General features: G+C 48.4%; 1 protein-coding gene across 1 annotated transcript; it reads left to right on the top strand.

The window, feature by feature from the left end:
• Positions 1–62: 62 nt before the first annotated feature.
• Positions 63–22025, top strand: CLUL1 (clusterin like 1). The gene is made up of 7 exons (XM_060200810.1): positions 63–168; positions 3692–3840; positions 7557–7724; positions 9952–10392; positions 16451–16601; positions 18764–18981; positions 21360–22025. The coding sequence occupies exons 1-7, from the start codon at positions 63–65 to the stop codon at positions 21519–21521; spliced, it is 1395 nt and encodes a 464-aa protein (XP_060056793.1). The 3' UTR covers positions 21522–22025.
• Positions 22026–22138: the final 113 nt, after the last annotated feature.

The following is a 22138-nucleotide window of genomic DNA, read 5'->3' as shown; positions in this document are numbered from 1 at the left end:
TGTTTTCAGCCGATGGAGGCACTGAGGAGGGCTGGCTCTTCCTTTGCAGTAACCACAGAAGCATGAAGCCGTCACTCTGGCTGTTCACTGCATGCCTGTTGTGGCTGAAAGGCTGCCGCTGTGCGCCGACTTGGAAGGACAAGCCTGCTGCTCCAGGAGTCCTGAAGGGTGTGTCTGCTTTGCCTCCGTCCTGTCCTGTGCTGCTGCCATTTACAGAGATTCACAGCTGAGAGATAGTCATTCTCCTTACTGAAGTCCTCTACGCCAATGGCGAGACCTTCTGTGGGCCATTACTATTATTATTATATTGACTGATTGATTGGATAGAGACAGTCAGATATCGAGAGAGAAGGGAGGGGTAGAGAGGGTGAGAGACAGAGAGACACCTGCTGCACTGCTTCACCACTTGTGAAGCTTTCCCCCTGCAGGTGGGGACTGAGTGCTCGAACCCAGGTCCTTGCGCATTGTAACATGTGCGCTCCACCAGGTGTGCCACCACCTGGCCCCTGGGCTCTTAAACCAAACAGAAGTGATACCAAACATCTGGATAAAAATAGAAAATTCCATTTGCATATCAGGCTCTTCACATCCAGATGTTTGCTGTCGTGTGGGTAGATGTTGCCAACTTTTTACTGCTTTTCTTAGTATCGGCCAGATGTTTGGTGTCATCTGAGCACAGTTTTAATGAGCAGTGAAATTCTTTCCTAGCATTTGACATATTTAAACAATTAAAGTAGTCTGTGTAGCAATTCTTGAGATAGTGAGAGAAGGTGTTACCATGACATCAGAGCTGGCTAGTCTGTGCTTACTGACTCGTGACCTTTGACTTGATGATCTAAAATTGGGACGCTTAATGCTTGGAAGAAAATACTAGTTAAAACATGGCTGACTCGGGGCCAGGCGGTGGCGCCCCTGGTTGAGCACACATGCTACAGTGCACAAGGGGCCAGGCGGCAGCACACCTGGTTGAGCACACATGCTACAGTGCACAGGGGGCCAGGCGGCAGCACACCTGGTTGAGCACACATGCTACAGTGCACAAGGGGCCAGGCGGTGGCGCCCCTGGTTGAGCACACATGCTACAGTGCACAAGGGGCCAGGCGGCGGCGCACCTGGTTGAGCACACATGCTACAGTGCACAGGGGCCAGGCGGCGGCGCCCCTGGTTGAGCACACATGCTACAGTGCACAGGGGCCAGGCGGCGGCGCCCCTGGTGGAGCACACATGCTACAGTGCACAGGGGCCAGGCGGCGGCACACCTGGTTGAGCACACATGCTACAGTGCACAAGGGGCCAGGCGGCGGCGCCCCTGGTTGAGCACACATGCTACAGTGCACAGGGGCCAGGCGGCGGCGCCCCTGGTTGAGCACACATGCTACAGTGCACAAGGGGCCAGGCGGCGGCACACCTGGTTGAGCACACATGCTACAGTGCACAAGGGGCCAGGCGGCGGCACACCTGGTTGAGCACACATGCTACAGTGCACAAGGGGCCAGGCGGCGGCACACCTGGTTGAGCACACATGCTACAGTGCACAAGGGGCCAGGCGGCGGCACACCTGGTTGAGCACACATGCTACAGTGCACAAGGGGCCAGGCGGCGGCACACCTGGTTGAGCACACATGCTACAGTGCACAAGGGGCCAGGCGGCGGCGCCCCTGGTTGAGCACACATGCTACAGTGCACAGGGGGCCAGGCGGCAGCACACCTGGTTGAGCACACATGCTACAGTGCACAAGGGGCCAGGCGGTGGCGCCCCTGGTTGAGCACACATGCTACAGTGCACAAGGGGCCAGGCGGTGGCGCACCTGGTTGAGCACACATGCTACAGTGCACAGGGGCCAGGCGGCGGCACACCTGGTTGAGCACACATGCTACAGTGCACAAGGGGCCAGGCGGCGGCGCCCCTGGTTGAGCACACATGCTACAGTGCACAGGGGCCAGGCGGCGGCGCCCCTGGTTGAGCACACATGCTACAGTGCACAAGGGGCCAGGCGGCGGCACACCTGGTTGAGCACACATGCTACAGTGCACAAGGGGCCAGGCGGCGGCACACCTGGTTGAGCACACATGCTACAGTGCACAAGGGGCCAGGCGGCGGCACACCTGGTTGAGCACACATGCTACAGTGCACAAGGGGCCAGGCGGCGGCGCACCTGGTTGAGCACACATGCTACAGTGCACAAGGGGCCAGGCGGCGGCACACCTGGTTGAGCACACATGCTACAGTGCACAAGGGGCCAGGCGGCGGCACCCCTGGTTGAGCACACATGCTACAGTGCACAGGGGCCAGGCGGCGCACCTGGTTGAGCACACATGCTACAGTGCACAGGGGCCAGGCGGCGGCACACCTGGTTGAGCACACATGCTACAGTGCACAAGGGGCCAGGCGGCGGCACCCCTGGTTGAGCACACATGCTACAGTGCACAAGGGGCCAGGCGGCGGCACACCTGGTTGAGCACACATGCTACAGTGCACAAGGGGCCAGGCGGCGGCGCCCCTGGTTGAGCACACATGCTACAGTGCACAAGGGGCCAGGCGGCGGCACCCCTGGTTGAGCACACATGCTACAGTGCACAAGGGGCCAGGCGGCGGCGCCCCTGGTTGAGCACACATGCTACAGTGCACAGGAACCCAGGTTCGAGCTCCTGCTCCCTCTCTGTCTCTTCCTGCCCTCTCGATTTCTGACTGTCTCTATCACAGAAATAAAAGATAACACACAGTTTGTTTAAAAGAAAGAGAAGGGGGAGAATTGCTGGGAATGGTGAAGTAATGCAGGCATCAAACCCCAGTGGCAACTCTGGTGGAAGAAATACAGAGCTCTGCCTTGAGTTGGGAGGTAGAGTGCACATCTCAGGTGCATGGAGCCCTACCTGCGAGCTCTGGCACCTGGCCGGAGTCCCACAGCACCAGGGTAAACTCCAGAAGGTATCGGGACAGTCTACAGATGGTGGAGTGGTGCTGTAACACCTCTCCCTCTCTGTTTTTCTGTATCTAAAATAAAAGGAGAATGAAAAAGTCAGCCCGGGAATGGTGGGATGCCACACTAGCAAGGCTCTTGTCCCCACACAGTAAAGAACGTGGCACTCATTGCATTACATGCCTTCTGGTCCGGTAGCTCCTGGGAAGCTCATTGTAACTGAAAGAAAAGGAAATTGTTCACTGTGTTTGGGGTTCCCCATTGGGCACTAAATATAAATTGTGGGAAAAATTGAACTTTTCTCTAATAAAAGCACATTTCTTAAGTGGAAGAAAAGAAAAGTAAATGAAAACAAGCCTTTTAAGAAAAGGACAAGAACGAGGTTCTAGGAGCCTGGCGTGTGAAAGAGCTCTGAAGTGGGAAGTGTCTGTGTGACAGCCGACTGCTGGTTCACTGTGATTTGTTTTCAGAGGCTGATGCTAGAGACATCAAGCCTCTGCGTAGGCAACGTGAAAATTAGTGAACTCGGAAGTGTCACACATGTACTGTCAACTGTGAGCCACTAACTGCCCAATAAAGCGAGCAAAAGGAAGAAGTGAAAGTACCCCCATAGACCCCTGTCTCCAGGAGATGGGAAATTGTGCCTGTGTGCCAAAAACTGTGGTGTGAACAGTTCATTTCCCAATAAAATGATCACGTGACCTCACTGGACTCTGACGCACTGCAAGCTTCTCAGCTCTCAAAGAAAAATATGGCAACTTACCTTCTAGGTTTTTCTGAGGCTGGGGAGACCAAAGGAGATGAAGAGGTGAAGAAAGCTTTGACTGGTATCAAGCAGATGAAGATCATGATGGAAAGAAGGGAGGAGGAACATACTCATTTGATGGAAACACTCAGGAGATGCAAAGGAGAAAAGCAGGTATGACAGCTGGGGATTTTATCTGCCCGTAAACATCTCTGGCTGAAGAATACTGCACTTGCTAGAGCAGCTAAGGAATTTATTTTTCTTTATAGATTTTCTGGAGGGAGGGCAGGCAGTAGTGTGCCCCGTTAAGCGCACGAAGCACAAGGATCCTGGTTCGAGCTCCCAGCTCTCACCTGTGTGTGTGTGGGGGGTCACTTCACAATCAGTAAAGCAGATCCGCAGATGTCTTTCTCCCCCCCCCATATCCTCCTGCCCCTCGCAATGTCTCTCTGTCCTATCAAAAATAAATTTAAAAAAACGCCCTCCAGTGGATTTGTAGTGTAGGCACCGAGCCCCAGCAATAACCCTGGAGGAAAAAAAAAAAAAATTCTGGAGAGCAATCTTAATTGGAGGGAAAATTTGAAGGAAAGTTCAGATTTTTCCAAGGAAGACTGTAGTTGTTGCAGGACTAACTACAGACCCAGGAATGTGTGTGTTTGTTTCTAGTTGAGGAGTGCGGCTTTCCTAAAAACACTTTATCTGGGTTCCCTCTGGGTTAAGTTACTGACTCAAAAGTGATGACAGCTTTTCAGCTGGATCCATGGTATCTTTGTTTTTTCAATATCCCCAGGACTAAAATATTTTAAATTCACTCCTAAGTATACATTAATTTACTTAGAAATTAGATAAACGGACTACTAATACTGATAACTTTAGGGATAAAATAATTTAGGTGGAGATTTCTCATTAGCTAGGGTGGGCATAAGTCCATGTTTCTGATAATCTTCCAGATTTTTATACAGATTGAGCTGATTTTTCAGGTCTAGTTATATTATTACATTTTCACATTGTCAAGTGGCCAATGAAACTGTCAGCTCTGTTAACTGCTTCTTGTCTGCCTATTTAATAACTGAGTTTAATAATTTGAATTATTCTTGTTTAATCTGTCAGTTTTTTTAAGATTTTATTTATTTGTCAATGAGAAAATAGGAGAAAGAACCAGACATCTCTCTGGTACACATGCTGTGGGGGATTGAACTCGGGTCCTCATGCTTGAGAGTCTAGTGCCTTGGTCACTGTGCCACCTCCCGGACCACTCTGTCAATGTTTTTTTGTTTTTTTTAAGGAGTCCTTTTTTAAAAAAAAATCATTTATTAATTAGAAAGATAGGAGGAGAGAGAAAGAACCAGACATCACTCTGGCACATGTGCTGCCGGGGATCGAACTCAGGACCTCATGCTTGAGAGTCCAAAGCTTTATCACCACGCCGCCTCCCGGACCACAAGGAGTCCTTCTTTAGCCTCCCATCTATGGAATGAGTTTGTTTAATTAAGATTTCATAATAAAATCCATCACCTACTGGAATATTCATTTAAAATATTTATAGGACCAGCATAAGAATCCCGGTTCGAGTCCCCCGCTCGCCACCTGCAGGGGAGTCTCTTCACAGGCGGTGAAGCAGGTCTGCAGGTGTCTGTCTTTCTCTCCCCCTCTCTGTCTTCCCCTCCTCTCTCCATTTCTCTCTGTCCTATCCAACAATGACGACATCAAGAACAACAACTACTACAACAGTAAAACAACAAGGGCAAAAAAAAAAGGGAATAAATAAATTAATTAAATATATATATATATTTATTTGTATATTTGTAAGAGAAAGGGAAGGGGAAAAAATACAGAGAATACGGGATGCCAGGGCTTGAACTCAGTACCCTGTGCTTGAAAGCCAACTCTCTTTTATTAATTTCATTAGAAATTTAATATTGATTTACAAGATTATAGCATAGCAGGGGTACAACTCCACACAGTTCCCACCGCCAGAGTTCTGTGTCCCCAGTCCCTCCACTGGAAGCTGCAGCCGTTCTCCCAAGGTTGCAGACGTGGGTCGACTACTATTCCTACAGCCATCTGCCTATATCACACTACACCCACTACTCTATCCACGTGTCACCCCTTTTCCTCCTGTCTCTCTGGGTCCTGGCGGAACTCTCATCTCCCCATCCCACCCCGTCATTCTGCTTTATGGTGACAGTAAGCATGGTATTTACGGCAGGATTGACAGAGATTCTGGGAGGCATGTTTCCTGAGAGATCATATGTGAGATTCTGTGACTGTCCTGCAGAGTCTGGGAGACAAGGATTTGGGTCTGAGGAGCAGCTGTACTTGGCATGTTGGATCCCGTCCGTTTTCTTGAGGGGGGGGGATATAGCAAGGGTCACTGTGCTGAGCTGGAACAAATCCGAGTTCACAGAGGAGAGTGCTGGCGGCTCCAGAATGTTCCCTGAGCTCATATGACAGGAAGAGATGGCTTCTCCCTCCACCTCTTTCTCCCTCCGCCTCCTTTTCCTCTCCCTCCTCCTTCCCCTCCTCCTTCTTCCTACCCCTTCCTTCCCCTCCTCCTCCTCCTTCCCCTCCTCCTTCTTCCTCTCCTTCCTCCCCCCTTCTCTTCCTCCTCCCCCTTCTCCTTCTCCCCTGCTCCTCCTCTTCTTTCTCCTCCCCTCCGCCTTCTCTTCTTTCTTCCTCCCCCTTCTTCTCCTCTTCCTTCCTTGTCCCCTTCCTTCTCCTCCTCCTCCCTTCTCCTCCTCTTATTTCCTCCTCCCCTTTCTCCTCCTCCTCTCCTTCTCCCTCTCCTCCTTCTTCTCCTCCATTCACTAGATAAAAATTCACAATAAGTCACTATTGCCCATAGAAACTTGGCTGTCTTGCCTGGCGTTCACTTAAAGTAGTGGTGGCTAGACCTGATTGTGTAATTCTGAGCAGGTCCTTCCCGGTTCTGAATGCACTGCGCTGCGTGTTGGGCGTGGAGACAGGCAGTCTTCAGAAGGCCACATGCACAGGACGACGGAGAGCCTGAGCAGCGGTGGGACGGGATTGCAGGCAGGCTTGGGGAGCTCAGGTCTAGGAATCCTGTCTCCTCTACACCCAGAGGACGCGGTCAAGGACAGCAAGACGCCACAAGGGGGAGTGCTTGGAATACAGACAAGAAGGCAGACACCAAGACGCAGCTGCTCTGCAGCTAGACTAGCTCAGTGGGCAGCTTTCACTTGCGATATGAAAATCACATTCTCCTGCCATGTTTAAGAATAGTAAAATTCGGGGGCCAGGCGGTGGCATGCCTGGTTAAGCACACATGTCCCCATACACAGGGACCCAGGTTTGAGCCCCTGCTCTGCACCTGCAGAGAGTTGCTTCATGAGAGGTGAAGCAAGTCTGCAGGTGTCTAGCTTTCTCCCTCCATCTCCCCTCCCTCAGTTTCTGTCCTGTCAAAGAAAAAAAGGGAAAAATGACCGAGAGGAGCAGTGGGTCTGTAGTGCCAACACCGAGCCCCAGCAGTAACTCTGGTGGCAAAATAGATAAATAAATAAAAAGTAAAGGCAGCACAAGTGAAAGAAACGTGTCAACCGCCTTTATAAGGTTCCACCCCCATTGTCCACATCCCCAAGGACTAGATGTGGAGACAGGCGGGTAAGCAGGTGAGCATCCGGCCCAAGTCCTGAGTGGGAAGTGCTGGTTCACCCTGTCTCAGCTCAACCCAGTGGCATAGCTGTTGAGAGGCAGAGTCTGCACACAGGGACAGTGCCCTCTTCTCACTCAGACAGCTGCCAGGGGCTGGAGAAGGAACGAAATGGTTGTGGAGATCCACAACCTCATTTCAAAGCTGCCCAGAGTCGAGTAGGTCACACGTGAATTCGTGCACTGGAAATGGGCTGTCTGCTTCTTTTTCCTGAGTTCAGGAGGCCCTGAAACTTATGAATGAAGTTCAAGAGCATCTGGAAGAGGAAAAAGGGCTGTGCCACGTGTCTCTGACAGGTTCCTGGCGAGAATGCAAGCCTTGCATGGAGAGTGGCTGCATGAGATCGTATGCCACCTGCCAGTCTAACCGGCCGTCTGTGAAAAGCACGGTAAGCAAAGAACAGCTCGGGATGTGGGTGTTCTGAACTTAGTTGAAAATGCAGCTTAAACTACCATTTAGAATGTGGAAGCTTCACCTGTTGGAGTCTAGAATCTCCTGGGGTATCGGAACCGTCATGATGGGTTTTTGCACAGAAAAACAGAAATATGGCACGAGCTTCCCGACTGCCCCGTGACATCCTTGCTCATCTCTGAATCACCTGTGTGTATGCAGTACAATCACTAGTAAGCAGAACAGCCACTCAGGCTCCTCCTTCTAGTGGGACTGTCTCTTAGCAAAGGGGCTCTTCCTGCCTTCTGGTAGATTTGTTCCCACTAGGTGTGAGCTCCTGGAAGGGAAGACCATATTTTGTTTCCATCTGTGTACTGTCGGTATCCAGTGAATGTTTGTTGAATTGCATCCCTTTTTATATTTTTTCTTTTTCATTTTTATTTTTGATTAATAGTAGATCACAAGATTATGCACCATCCAAGCTCTGTGTCGCCACCCTCCCATCTCCCAAAGATCACCACCAGAGTTCTCCCAAGTCTCACAAACTGTTTAGTTTGCCTCTGTTTTTTTGTAAGTTCCTGTATATCGTTTCTCTAGATTCTGCATATGAAGGACACCATCTGTTAGTGGTCTTTCATCTTCTTACATATTTCACTAAATATCATCACTTCTATGAACTGTATTCTGAATAATAGTTGTTTTGTCCTCTGGTTACAAGTTGTTCAATTTTTTTTCTTGAAAGCCAAACTTTTGAAAACATCCTTAGCCTCCCAAGTCAGTGGGCTTGCCCCAGTGAGCACCTGTACAGGTGTGTGAACACATGCTCACTTACTCACGTGCCCTCCTACCCCTGCAGATATGTTCCATCAGTCTGATGGGTCTTCTGTGGTTATCATCTCGGCAGAAGGAGTCATGGGGGCAGTGACCGGAATAGGATGAGCTTTGTCCTACAACAGGCTTCAATTCTATGGGTCTAACTTTCCCCTCCCCCGTAGGAATTAAACTCAATGTAAACTGGAGTACAGTGTCCCTCGCCGTATTTGAAGCATGCACTCAAACAGTCCTGGCTTGGCAGGTCTGTGACCAATTAGAGGGGGAAACCACTGTAGAAAAACGCACATGCCAGGTTACCTGGCCTCCTCTGCTCTGTCACTGTGACTGCATCTGCTGTTTGTACAGCCACTGTGACTGCATCTGCTGTTTTTACAGTCACTGTCACTGCATCTGCTGTTTTTACAGTCACTGTCACTGCACCTGCTGTTTTTACAGCCACTGTCACTGCACCTGCTGTTTTTACAGCCACTGTCACTGCACCTGCTGTTTTTACAGCCACTGTCACTGCACCTGCTGTTTTTACAGCCACTGTCACTGCACCTGCTGTTTTTACAGCCACTGTCTCTGCACCTGCTGTTTTTACAGCCACTGTCTCTGCATCTGCTGTTTTTACAGCCACTGTCACTGCATCTGCTGTTTTTACAGCCACTGTCACTGCATCTGCTGTTTTTACAGCCACTGTCTCTGCATCTGCTGTTTTTACAGCCACTGTCTGCATCTGCTGTTTTTACAGCCACTGTCTGCATCTGCTATTTTTACAGCCACTGTCACTGCATCTGCTGTTTTTACAGTCACTGTCACTGCATCTGCTGTTTTTACAGTTGCTATCACTCTCCAGTAGAACATAGAGCGGAATGAGCACTGACTGGAGTCAGGAAACCCCAGTGGGTACCAGCTGTGTGGCCCAGTAAAGGCCCCCTGGTATTTTAGCTCCTTGATCTGTGCAGATCTAGGTAGACAGAAGCTGACAGGAGAGGCTGACAGGCCATCTAGACTGCGTCCTTAGAGATACACATGCAGGCTACAAGCACTGCCTACCCTTCTCTGAGCAGCACCGATGCTCCTTCCACAGTGACTCCCCACAGCTGACACGTGCCCTAACAGTCAGTATGGTCATGGGCCATCACACAAGGGCAGCCCTACTCCAGCATCAACTGAACAGTCAAAGAGATTGGGGCCGGGTGGGGACGTACCCGCCTGAGTCCTGGTCCCTGCCTTCAGGGGGGAAACTGTGAGCAGTGAAGCAGGCTGCAGGTGTCTCTGCCTTGCTCCCTCTCTGCCACCCCCCTCTTGATATCTGGCTGTCTCTATCCAGTAAATAATCCCTTTAAAAAACCGTCTAAAAAGAAAGGCAGTTTCATGTTCTGTTTCTTCCCCACCCCATCTCACAGGTTGGACAGTTTTTCTGGAAGATTTATCAGTTTCTGTTTCCTTTCCAAGAAGATGCTGAGAAAGATAGTGCAGCCAGTGATCATTCCATGGATGAAGACGTGCGGCTGGCGCAGATGGAGAGTGTGTTTAGTCAGCTGGCTGCGGAGATGAGGCTCCTTTTCAACAGCACTTGTCATGTCTTCAAGCAGTTGCAACAGGGATTTGACCAGGCTTTTCAATCCTACTTCACATCAGGCACAGACTTAACTGAGTCCTACTTCCCTCCAGCTTTACCCAAAGAGCCAACACGAAACGTCGACCTCGTGCAAAGTTGGGACCTCTCCAATTTCTTCCAGTTGTTTTGTAATTTCAGCCTCTCTATTTATCAAAGATTCAGTGAAACAATTAGTGCGACACTGCATGCAATACAAGACTTACCAAAACAAGACACAGGCAAGTATTAACATATTTCTTTTACTTAGATGACTATGGTAAAGTTAGGCTTGGTTAGCTTGGAAATAGTAGGCATCTTCTAAGTTGTTGTGCAATATTTCTCTAAGTAATCACTTATAGATAAAGTTTCTGAACCTCTTAGAAGTGCTGAAGTCTTATCAAGAGTTCTGTTGGCTTGTTCTTTTTTATTTTATTATTTTATTTTATTAGTGATTCAATAATGATTAGCAGAATTGTAAGATAACAGGGGTACAGTTTCACACAGACCTTCCACCTTCTGCATCCCATAAAGAATTTTGGTCACAGGAGTCGGGCAGCAGCACAGCGGGTTAAGCACATGTGGCACAAAGCACAAGGGCCAGCATAAGGATCCGGGTTCGAGCCTCCAGATCCCCATCTGCAAGGGGTTGCTTCACAAGTGGTGAAGCAGGTCTGCAGGTGTCTGTCTTTCTCTCCCCCTCTTTGTCTTCCCCTCCTCTCTCCATTTCTCTCTGTCCTATCCAACAATGATGACATCAATAACAATAATAATAATAACTACAACAATCAAACAAGGGCAACAAAAGGGAAGAAAGAAAAAAAAGAATGAATGAATGAATGAATGAATGAATGAATGAATGAATGAATTTTGGTCCATACTCCCAGACGGATAAAGAATAGAGAAGCTTCCGGTGGAGGGACTGGGACACGGAACTCTGGTGGTAGGAACTAAGTGGAATTGTACCCCTGTGATCTTACAATCCTGTGAGCCTGTTCTTTGATTTTATTTTTTTTTAATTTTTTTTTTTTTTTTTTACCAGAGCATTCACTATTCAGCTCTGGCTTATGGTGGTGTGGGGGATTGAACCTGGAATTTAACAGCGTGAGAGTCTGTTTGCATAACCATTACGCTATCTAATCCTGCCCTGCTCTTTGCTTTTAAAGCAGAGTCCATAGGAAAACTTGCCAGGAGACTGCCTGATTTTCATGTGAATGACCAGGGTTCCAACCCAGCCCCTCCCCCACTAGAGGAAGTGTAGGCATTATGGTGTCCTGCCCTTTTCCCTCTGTCTCTGTCTAAAAAGTCAGCTTAAAGAGATGAAGTCCTGGAAATGACCAAAACAAGCCCACTCCAAAAAAAAAAAAATGCTGAGGAAGATTTTTTTTTTTAAATATTTATTTATTTTCCCTTTTGTTGCCTTTGTTGTTTTATTGTTCTAGTTATTGTTGTTGTTGTTGATGTCATTGTTGTTGGATAGGACAGAAAGAAATAGAGGAGGGGAAGACAGAGAGGGGGAGAGAAAGATAGACACCTGCAGACCTGCTTCACCACCTGTGAAGTGACTCCCCTGCAGGTGGGGCTCGAACCGAGATCCTTACGCTGGTCCTTGCACTTGGCGCCACGTGTGCTTAACCCGCTGCGCTACTGCCTGACTCCCAAAAGAAAATATTAATGGGATGAAAACTTGGGGAAAACCTTTGCCATCATGAAAACTCAGGCAGATGCTCAGCTCTGCCTGAGTTTTAGAGCCACTGAGTACGCCTCCTCTCCAGCCACATCCAGCCAGCCAGTCACCTTCAGGCCCCGCAACTTGCATCCTGTCATTCCTCAGAGTATAACATTCACCAAGCAAGCCAGAGAAAATGTCCATGATCAAACCTCAATCACAAAAACAAAAACTTTGTAAAGGATATGAATCACTTTTACCAATACCTCTCATGACTCATAGTACAAAAACACCACTGAGCGGGAGTCGGGCGGTGTCACAGCAGGTTAAGCACACATGGCAAAGCACAAGGACCGGCGTGAGGATCCCGGTTCGAGCCCCCGGCTCCCCACCTGCAGGGGAGTCGCTTCCCAGGCGGTGAAGCAGGTCTGCAGGTGTCTGTGTTTCTCTCCCCCTCTCTGTCTTCCCCTCCTCTCTCGTGTTTCCTTGGATTTATCTCTAGTGGTGCTTGGTGCAGACATGTAAAAGCCTGCCTTTCACAGCAGTGCAGCTATCCTGAGAGGACTTCATATGAAGTGATAGAAGCAGAGTGCACACTGTGTCCAGGACTGCGGGGAACAGGTGGCAGTGGGAAGGCACAGGGCCAGGGGCACAGCTGGGAGAGCCCACACACCACCACGCACAGGGACCTTTCTCTTTCTCTCTCCTCCTCCCCCTTTAAAAAAATATTTTTTACTTGTTTATTACTGGATAGAGATGGAGAGAAATTGAGAGAAAGGGAGGGAGAGAGAGACCTGCAGCCCTGCTTCACCACTCATGAAGCTTTCCCCCGGTAGGTGGGAATGAGGGACTTAAACCCTGGTCCTTGTGCCTGTAATGTGTGTGTTTGACCAGGTGTGCCATCGCCTGGCTCCTCTCTTTCTCTGTGCCCCCTCTCCCTGTCAATTTCTCTCTGTCTCTAGAAAAATAAAGAAAATTTTAAAAATCAAAAGAAAAAAAAAAGAGTACAGAGAGTTATGCAAGATTAGTAAGTCCTAGAGATCCAGGACACAGCACAGCACTCACATCTAAGCACACTGTGTCGTGTTCTCAACATCAGTAAGTCCTAGATCCAGGACACAGCACAGCACTCACATCTAAGCACACTGTGTCATGTTCTCAAGATCTGTGCAGTGTCCACATTCTAGTAAGCACTCCTGTCACAGATAATAGCAAGGCAGGAGAGCACTTCTAGAGGTGATAGGTTTATAGATTGTGATTTAATCTCAAGCTCACCAAGATGTGTAGGTTGATCCTGTTTGTGTTGAGTATGTCTTCTATTTTTTTATCTTTTTGTATACAGTAAAAAATTTCTTTTTTTATCTTTTTAAAAATATGAATTTATTTATTCCCTTTTGTTGCCCTTGTTGTTTTATTGTTGTGATTGATGTCATTGTTGTTGGATAGGACAGAGAGAAATGGAGAGAGGAGGGGAAGACAGAGAGGGGGAGAGAAAGATAGACACCTGCAGACCTGCTTCACTACTCGTGAAGTGACTCCCCTGCAGGTGGGAAGCCGGGGGCTTGAACTGGGATCCTTAAGCTGGTGCTTGCGCTTTGTGCCACCTGCGCTCAACCTGCTGCGCTACTGCCCGACTCCCTACAGTAAAAATTTCTACCTGGTTGGTTTATGATTGTATCAATTGAAAATGACAGGGTGGTAACGCAGTGGGTTAAGTGCAGGTGGTGCAAAGTGCAAGGACCGGCCTAAGGATCGCGATTCAAGCCCCCAGCTCCCCACCTGCAGGGGAGTCGCTTCACAGGCGGTGAAGCAGGTCTGCAGGTGTCTGTCTTTCTCTCCCCCTCTCTGTCTTCCCCTCCTCTCTCCATTTCTCTCTGTCCTATCCAACAACGATGACATCAATAACAACAACAATAATAACCACAACAATAAAACAAGGGCAACAAAAAGGGAATAAATAAATATTTTTTGAAAAGAGAGAGAAAGAAAATGAAAATCCGCGTCAAGCCCTCAAAACGATCCGAGCATCACATAATGGGTCTCTCTCTGCAGAGGGACTCGGCCCGCATGTAGAAACTGAAGCCAGGAAACTCCATGACACCCTTCCTGCCCCATTGTCCCATGCTTCATCCTTACTGGAATTGTTGTTGAGCGCTATTTCAGGGTCTGGTGGACTTTTTTTGTAAGTCAGGTGATTAGTCTGGTATTTCATTCTGAGATTCCAAACCCAGTATTCAGGAAAAGTGTTAGAACACTAAGCTTTAAAAGTCCGGAGCTGGGGTGATAGGAAGTTATTTTTACCTAACTTTTTAAATAAGCACAGACTGCAGAGTGCTGACCTGGTGTGGTGGTAATTTATTAATGAAAAAGAAAGCGCTGCTTTGCAATGTGTATGACCCGAGTTTGAGCCTGGCCCCGCTCAGTAAAGGCAGCTTAAGTGCTGTGGTCTCTCTCACTCTTTCTCTGCCTCTCTGTGTCTATCTAAATAAATAAAACTAAGGACAAGCATTGGGAACTGGGGAGACAGCACAGTGGCTATGCAAGAGACTTTCATGCCTGAGGCTCCCAGGTCCCAGGTTTATCCCCTGTATCACCATAAACCAGAGCTGAGCAGAGCGCTGGTCTCTCTCTCTCTGCATCTCTCTCATTAGAGCAAAACAGAAATAAGCCTTGGTAGAAACAGAAGGGGAAATGCCATCTAGTTTACAAGTTCTGCCCCCCAGTGTCCTCTCTCCTTTTTTTAAGTTCTCTGGTTCCAGCTCCGTGTAGTATATTCAGGTCAGCCCCATGCAAATAACTGCCCACGGTTTTTCAGCCGTGGCAGTGGGGTCCCAAGTCCCAATTTCAAAGTTCTCTGGCTGGGGAGAGGGTGGGTCCTTTCTATTCTGGTTTACTGGATTACAGTCTCTTGCCTCTAGGGGTTCAAAAATTAAATAGGAAGACAAGAAAGTAAACAGTACATAAAACAGAGAGAAACTCTGCAGCACAACTTCTCACAGGGGCCAGTTTATGGGGCTGGGCTGCCTGGCCTATTGTGCGTGGGTCAGCAAGCTACACCGTTTCTGCTGTCGCAGCCGTAGTTTTCTGCCGAGGTTGCTGATGGGGCTCAATGCCTGCAGGACAAATATACCACCCACTCTATCGGCGGCCATTCTCTCCCCCACGCCTCCTTCTTACGTGATAGGGCAGAAAGAAACAGAGAGACAACTGCAGCATGGCTTCACCCACAGGTTGGGGTGTTGGGCTTGAACCCAGGTCCTCAGGCAGGGTGGTGTATGTGCTCAGCCAGGCGTACCAGCCAGCCAGCCCCACCTCATCAGTTTTCAAACAACAGACTTGACGATTTATCTCAGAATAAAAGGCTTTGCTTCTAAATGTTGAGGATTTCTTTTTAATTTTTTTTTTTTTTTTAGTTTTTATCTATTTGATAGAGGCAGCCGTAAATGGAAAGAAAAGGGGAGACAGAGAGAGGAGACAGAGAGGTACCTGCAGCCCTGCATCACCACTTGTGAAGCTGTCCCCCTGCAGGTGAGAACTGGGGGCTTGAACCAGGGTCCTTGTGCACTGTAACATGTCCACCACCCTGCCGGCCCCCCTAAATGTTAAGGATTTAATATAACAGAAAACCATTAAGTTTTAAATTATTTTTTTCTCAAATGAGATGCTCAATTGATAACCATCAAATATCTTTTAAATAGACTTTTTACATCATAATTTTTATATGGATATTTAATTATTCAGGAAAAAAAAGATTCTCAAAATTTGATCTACTTTAGGTGTTTCTCTAAATTTTTAACCTATTGTTCAGGAATTATATAAATGAAACGCAAAAAAGAATGGCAATAAAATACTTACCACCAGTTTAAGAAAGACATTTCCAATATATTTGGAACTACACTATATTTTCCAATTACTACTTTAAAAAAACTAAGGTAATTACTAGATGCTTTTTAGCTGAGAGAAGTCAAAAGAGAGAGGAAAGGTGGTGATGCCCCTGGCTGAGTGCACACATTACAGAGTGCAAGGACCTGGGTCCAAGCCCCTGGCCCCCACCTGCAGAGAGGAAGCTTCACAAGTGGTGAAGCAAGGCTGCAGGTGTCTCTCTTTATCTCTCCCTCTCTATCCCTCCTTCTCCTCTCCATTGCTCTCTATCCTATCAAATACATAAATATTTAATAAAGATCTAAAAATCAAAAATAAAATAAATATATGGATTTAAAAAATCAAAAGAAAAAAAGACTTGAATTCTTTATTCAACTTACATTAGAAATAATAATGATAAATACAAGACAAGAAGTTAAAAATAAGTCAGATATGTAAGGACCAAGATGTACATGAGAGTTGCCCTGTCCTGCTCCACCAAGTCTCCCTCTCTACAAGGAGCTGTTGCTGACGATGCCTAATGATTCCTGCCATAAAATAAGATCATATTCACTAGTGACTCTGTGTGAATGTCAGTGATGGTGGGTTTAAAATGACGACGATGATAAGCTTGCTAGCATCAGGAACACGCGAGATGCTGAGCCCAGCTGCCCTGTGTGCACCGAGGCTGAGCACAGGAAGATTCCAGGTGTTCTGGTAAGACAGTGAGGTCACACTGCGTCTCCCGTTACCACGGAAACTCCAAAATGCGTAAATGGTGTCACCTGCAGGCTCTGCGCAGGAAGCCCTGGACCCAAAGATGTCGCCTCCATGGGACAGAAGTCTATGTGAAGAGCTTGGCCAGAACTTGCCAGAATGTTTCCAGTTCCATACGAGATGCCGACAATGCCAGGATTACCTGTGGGAAGGTAAACGGTTGTTATTTTCTCAGCCTTCCAATAGCACTCTGGTCAAAGGTGCAGCATTTTCTTGAGCATTTCAGCTTTGCCTGCCTCCTTCATTTACTCTTCTGCATGCTCTTCTCAGGGAAGGTTACGAACTGGTTTTTACTGGTTTCGACTGACATGCATTGTGTCAGCTGCAGGTGTACAACATACCTATTCAATGTTTGCATATGTTGTGAAATGATCACTATGATAGATGTAGTCAACATCTATCCCTACACGTCGCCAACTTTACTTATTAAATATTTTTATTTATTATTGGATCGAGACTGAGATAATTGAGAGGAGAGAGACAGAGAGACACCTGCAGCCCTGCTTCACCACTCGTGAAGCATTCCCCCTGCAGGGGAAAACCAGGGGCTTGAACCTGGGTCCTTGCACACGGTGATGTGTGTGTGCCTACCCAGGTGTGGCCCCGCCCCCAATTGTTTTTATAATGAGAACTTCAAGAACTACACCTACAAATCTCAACTGAACAACACATTACCACTCACTACAGTCACCACGCTGCACATCACTTCCCCTGGACTGATTTGTCTTTTGAGTTTGTGCCTTCTGAGCCCTTCACCCACGTCTGCATCCCTCACACCCCAGTTCTGGCGACCGGCATCTGTCCTGTTTCTCTGCCAGTCCACCTCACGCATGCGACTGCAGCATCCGCCTCTCTCTCTGACTTCATTCCCTGCTGTTCTGCCATCGTGCCCCCAGGTCCGCCAGTGTTCTCACAAACGGCAAGGGCTGCTTTCTATGAGTCAGAAGACTTTCCACATGCATCTGTGCCACATCCTCTTTATCCAGCCAGCCATGCACAGACACGTAGGTTGCTCCCACGTTTTAGTGGGGGGTGGGGGCTACAATTTACTTAGGATGGATCCTCCTATCTTTTCAAGTCAGTGCTTACTTTCCTCTTTGGATAAACACACAGAAGTAGAATTGTGAAATCCTAAGTATCAAAGAAAAAGAAAAATAGAAAGAAACAGTAAACTTTGAAGACTTAAGCTGCCTTCTGATTGGTGGGTTCTCTCCCATCCTTACCATCCTCTGCCTTCTGATTGGTGGGTTCTAACCCATCCTTACCATCCTCTGCTTTCTGATTGGTGGGTACTCTCCCACCCTTACCATCCTGAAAACATGCTTAAGAAGCAAAAGAAAAAGACACAGTTTAGGGCTACTTAACAGGATCTGCATGCCCCGGGTCCCACATGTCCCAAGTTCAATACCCAGCATCATTTGTGCGCTCAACCCGCTGTGCTACCGCCAGGCCCACCCTCTCTCTGTTTTTACCTCCTCCTCCGCTCTCAAGTTTATTTCTGTCTCTGTCCAATAATAAATAAATAAATAAATAAAAATTTAAAACAAAGTTTAAGGTGTAGAATGTAAGCCCACATTAACAAGTCCCGTTGTGTGGCATTTCCCCTCACCATGTCCCTGTGGTCTCTCAGCATGCCCCGATGTCCCTGAGCTGCCTCTCCCCTCACCATGTCCCTGTGGTCTCTCAGCGTGCCCCGATGTCCCTGAGCTGCCTCTCCCCTCACCATGTCCCTGTGGCTCTCAGCGTGCCCCGATGACCCTGTGCTGCCTCTCCCCTCACCATGTCCCTGTGGTCTCTCAGCGTGCCCCGATGACCCTGAGCTGCCTCTCTCCTCACCATGTCCCTGTGGTCTCTCAGCGTGCCCCGATGTCCCTGAGCTGCCTCTCCCCTCACCATGTCCCTGTGGTCTCTCAGCGTGCCCCGATGACCCTGAGCTGCCTCTCCCCTCACCATGTCCCTGTGGTCTCTCAGCGTGCCCCGATGACCCTGAGCTGCCTTCTCCCCTCACCATGTCCCTGTGGTCTCTCAGCGTGCCCTGATGTCCCTATGCTGCCTCTCCCCTCACCATGTCCCTCTGGTCTCTCAGCGTGCCCTGATGTCCCTGAGCTGCCTCTCCCCTTACCATGTCCCTGTGGTCTCTCAGCGTGCCCCGGAGTCCCTGTGCTGCCTCTCCTCTCACCATGTCCCTGTGGTCTCTCAGCGTGCCCCGATGTCCCTGAGCTGCCTCTCCTCTCACCATGTCCCTGTGGTCTCTCAGCGTGCCCCGATGTCCCTGAGCTGCCTCTCCTCTCACCATGTCCCTGTGGTCTCTCAGCGTGCCCCGGAGTCCCTGTGCTGCACGCCAAGGTGCACGAGACTCGCAAGCTGGTCAACGTATCCAGCCAGCAATTTGCCCAGGTTCTCCAGATGGCTCAGCAGCACCTGCAGGATGCCACATACCTGCTGGAGAAGATGAGAGAACAATCTGCTTGGCTGGCTGAACTGGTGGCAAACCAGACTCCAAGATCTGAGGACAGCTTCACTTCAGTCAAGGTGAGGGTGAGAGCTCAGGACAGGTATGTAAGGGCAGGAATACACATGATGTGTTTCTGGTGGAGGTGAGAGCTGACAGGTATGTAAGGGCAGGAATACACATGATGTGTTTCTGGTGGCTCAGTCATCACGTCTGAGCAGCCAACAGTGCTGTTCAATTTTCATCCCACTGTGCATTACGCCAATATATGTGTGCTGATGAGTGAGGTGGGTGACTGGACTTCACTTTAGAGCCTTCCGAGGCTTTGAATGCCACTTTAGATGACTTTCATTTATTTGACAGGACAGAGATAAAATGAGAGAGATAGAGAGAGATGGAGGGACATAGAGAAGAAGAGAGACACCTGCAGCTCTATTTTACCATCTGTGGAGCTTCTCTCCTGCACAAGCCATGAAAAGCTGAGCAGGGCTCTGGTAAAAAATCAAATAAATAAACTAAGCAGAAACACTTGCCACTTGATTCTTGCCATCATTATCACCAGAAAGACACATCAGAAAAAAAAAAACTCCTTAAAAAAAATAACAGCATAATGGTCCGCAAGCATAGACATCTGCAGAGCAATCACTGGAGTAAGTGGGACTCGTACAGAATAAACATATTCACAGCAAAGGCCGGGCCGGCCATAAATGTCCAACAAACCAGGAGAGCCCTTCAGCAATGTTATTAAAAATAACCTTATACTAGGAGTCGGGTGTAGTGCAGCTCATCAAGCGCATGTGGTGCCAAGCGCAAGGACCAGCATAAGGATCCCAGTTCGAGCCCCCGGCTCCCCACCTGCAGGGAAGTCGCTTCACAGGCAGTGAAGCAGGTCTGCAGGTGTCTGTCTTTCTCTCCCCCTCTCTATCTTCCCCTCCTCTCTCCATTTCTTTCTCTGTCCTAACAATGATGACATCAATAACAACAATAATAACTACAACGACAATAAAAAAAACACCTTATAATGAATATGGGATGATCCCACTCATAGGCAGAAGCTGAGAAATAAGAACAGAAGTAGAAACACACAGCAGAACATGGGCTGGGTTTGGTGGACTGCACCAGAGAAAAGGACTCTGGGTGGGGGGCTCAGGTCCTGGAACATAGAGGAGGTGACCCAGGTCAGGGTGTGATGTGGAAAACTGAGAAGTGTGACGCACACACCAACTACTGTATTTTACTGCCGACTGTGAGCCATGAAGCCACTGATGGTCAGCACCTGTCTCTCCACTAAGGGTTGGCATTCTGTCTCTGCATTCTGTCTCTCCACTGAGGGTTAGCATTCTGTCTCTGCATTCTGTCTCTCCACTGAGGGTTAGCATTCTGCCTCTCCACTGAGGGTTAGCATTCTGTCTCTCCACTGAGGGTTAGCATTCTGCCTCTCCACTGAGGGTTAGCATTCTGTCTCTCCACTGAGGGTTAGCATTCTGTCTCTCCACTGAGGGCTAGCATTCTGTCCCTGCATTCTGTCTTTCCACTGAGGGTTAGCATTTTGTCTCTCCACTGAGGGTTAGCATTCTGTCTCTCCACTAAGGGTTATCATTCTTTCTCTGCATTCTGTCTCTCCACTAAGGGTTATCATTCTGTCTCTGCATTCTGTCTCTCCACTGAGGGTTAGCATTCTGTCTCTGCATTCTGTCTCTCCACTGAGGGTTAGCATTCTGTCTCTGCATTCTGTCTCTCCACTGAGGGCTAGCATTCTGTCTCTGCATTCTGTCTCTCCACTGAGGGTTGGCATTCTGTCTCTGCATTCTGTCTCTCCACTGAGGACTAGCATTCTGTCTCTGCATTCTGACTCTCCACTGAGGGTTAGCACTCTGTCTCTGCATTCTGTCTCTCCACTGAGGGTTGGCATTCTGTCTCTGCATTCTGTCTCTCCACTGAGGACTAGCATTCTGTCTCTGCATTCTGACTCTCCACTGAGGGCTAGCACTCTGTCTCTGCATTCTGTCTCTCCACTGAGGGTTGGCATTCTGTCTCTGCATTCTGTCTCTCCACTGAGGACTAGCATTCTGTCTCTGCATTCTGACTCTCCACTGAGGGTTAGCACTCTGTCTCTGCATTCTGTCTCTCCACTGAGGGTTGGCATTCTGTCTCTGCATTCTGTCTCTCCACTGAGGGTTGGCATTCTGTCTCTGCATTCTGTCTCTCCACTAAGGGCACAGTGAAAGTGGAATTCCACCTGCTCCAGGCATGAGGTCACGTGCCTGTGAACCAGCATCTAAGTGGCACGCCATCCTCATGATAGACCGCTACACCCTGAAGGTGCCAGTTTTTGCTTCTGAGGCCCCAGGAAAGTTGGGTTAATGAGCCAGTTTACTGCAACCTGACCTGTCCTGGGCAGTACAGTACTAAATCAGCCCTCAGTGAGCACTGTAAGAAACAGAGTTCATCTTTTTAGGGACTTTCTGGCATACATGAAGGTGATCTTTCCAGTCAAGACGACATGACAAGGAACTTCAGCACCCGCCTCCTCAGTCTCACGGCCGTCCTCCCTCTTGAGAAAAAGGCTGAGTCCCACCTTCACGAGCTCTGTGATAACAACGGCTGTGCAGCGTCTTAAGAAACATTTTAAAAATTGGTGAGCAGAGTTCCCAGTTAGGAACACTTTACTGATAGAACTAGAAAAGGAGAACAACACAGCAAAGCTAGTTTTTAAAATACCTGAAAAAGGGGGTTGGGCAGTGGCGCAGTGGGTTAAAAGTGGGCGCAAAGCACAAGGACCGGCTAAGGATCCCGGTTGGATCCCCCCACTCCCCACCTGCAGGGGAGTCACTTCACAGGTGGTGAAGCAGGTCTGCAGGTGTCTGTCTTTCTCTCCCCCTCTCTGTCTTCCCCTCCTCTCTCCATTTCTCTATGTCCTATCCAACAACAACATCAACAACAACAATAATAACCACAACAAGACTACAACAAGGGCAACAAAAGGGGGAAAAAAAAAAAAAAAGGCCTCCAGGAGCAGTGGCTTCATGGTGCAGGCACCGAGCCTGGGCAATAACCCTGGAGGCAAAAAAATAGAATAAAATAAAATACCTGAAAAATACGTTTGACTTCATTAAAAATCTAAGATACCAGAACCAAAAAAATAATGATTTAGCATTTTTCCTATCAAATTTTCAAATTAAAAAAGTTAAAAATTGGGAGTCGGGTGGTAGTGCAGTGGGTTAAGTGCACATGGCG

This window comes from Erinaceus europaeus, chromosome 10 (assembly GCF_950295315.1).
Source record: "Erinaceus europaeus chromosome 10, mEriEur2.1, whole genome shotgun sequence".
NCBI classification, from domain to species: Eukaryota; Metazoa; Chordata; class Mammalia; order Eulipotyphla; family Erinaceidae; genus Erinaceus; species Erinaceus europaeus.
Note: the sequence above shows the minus strand (reverse complement) of the source record. Positions and strands in the feature narration are given on the sequence as shown.

What these genes read in the sequence shown, in the direction of transcription:
- CLUL1 (XM_060200810.1), top strand. Translation starts at nt 63, where the DNA reads ATGAAGCCGTCACTCTGGCTGTTCACTGCATGCCTGTTGTGGCTGAAA. An exon ending in AACAAGACACAGGCAAGTAT is followed by an intron (nt 10,393 to 16,450) that starts TAACATATTTCT and finishes AATGCGTAAATG; the next exon opens with GTGTCACCTGCAGGCTCTGC. An exon ending in ACAGCTTCACTTCAGTCAAG is followed by an intron (nt 18,982 to 21,359) that starts GTGAGGGTGAGA and finishes TCATCTTTTTAG; the next exon opens with GGACTTTCTGGCATACATGA.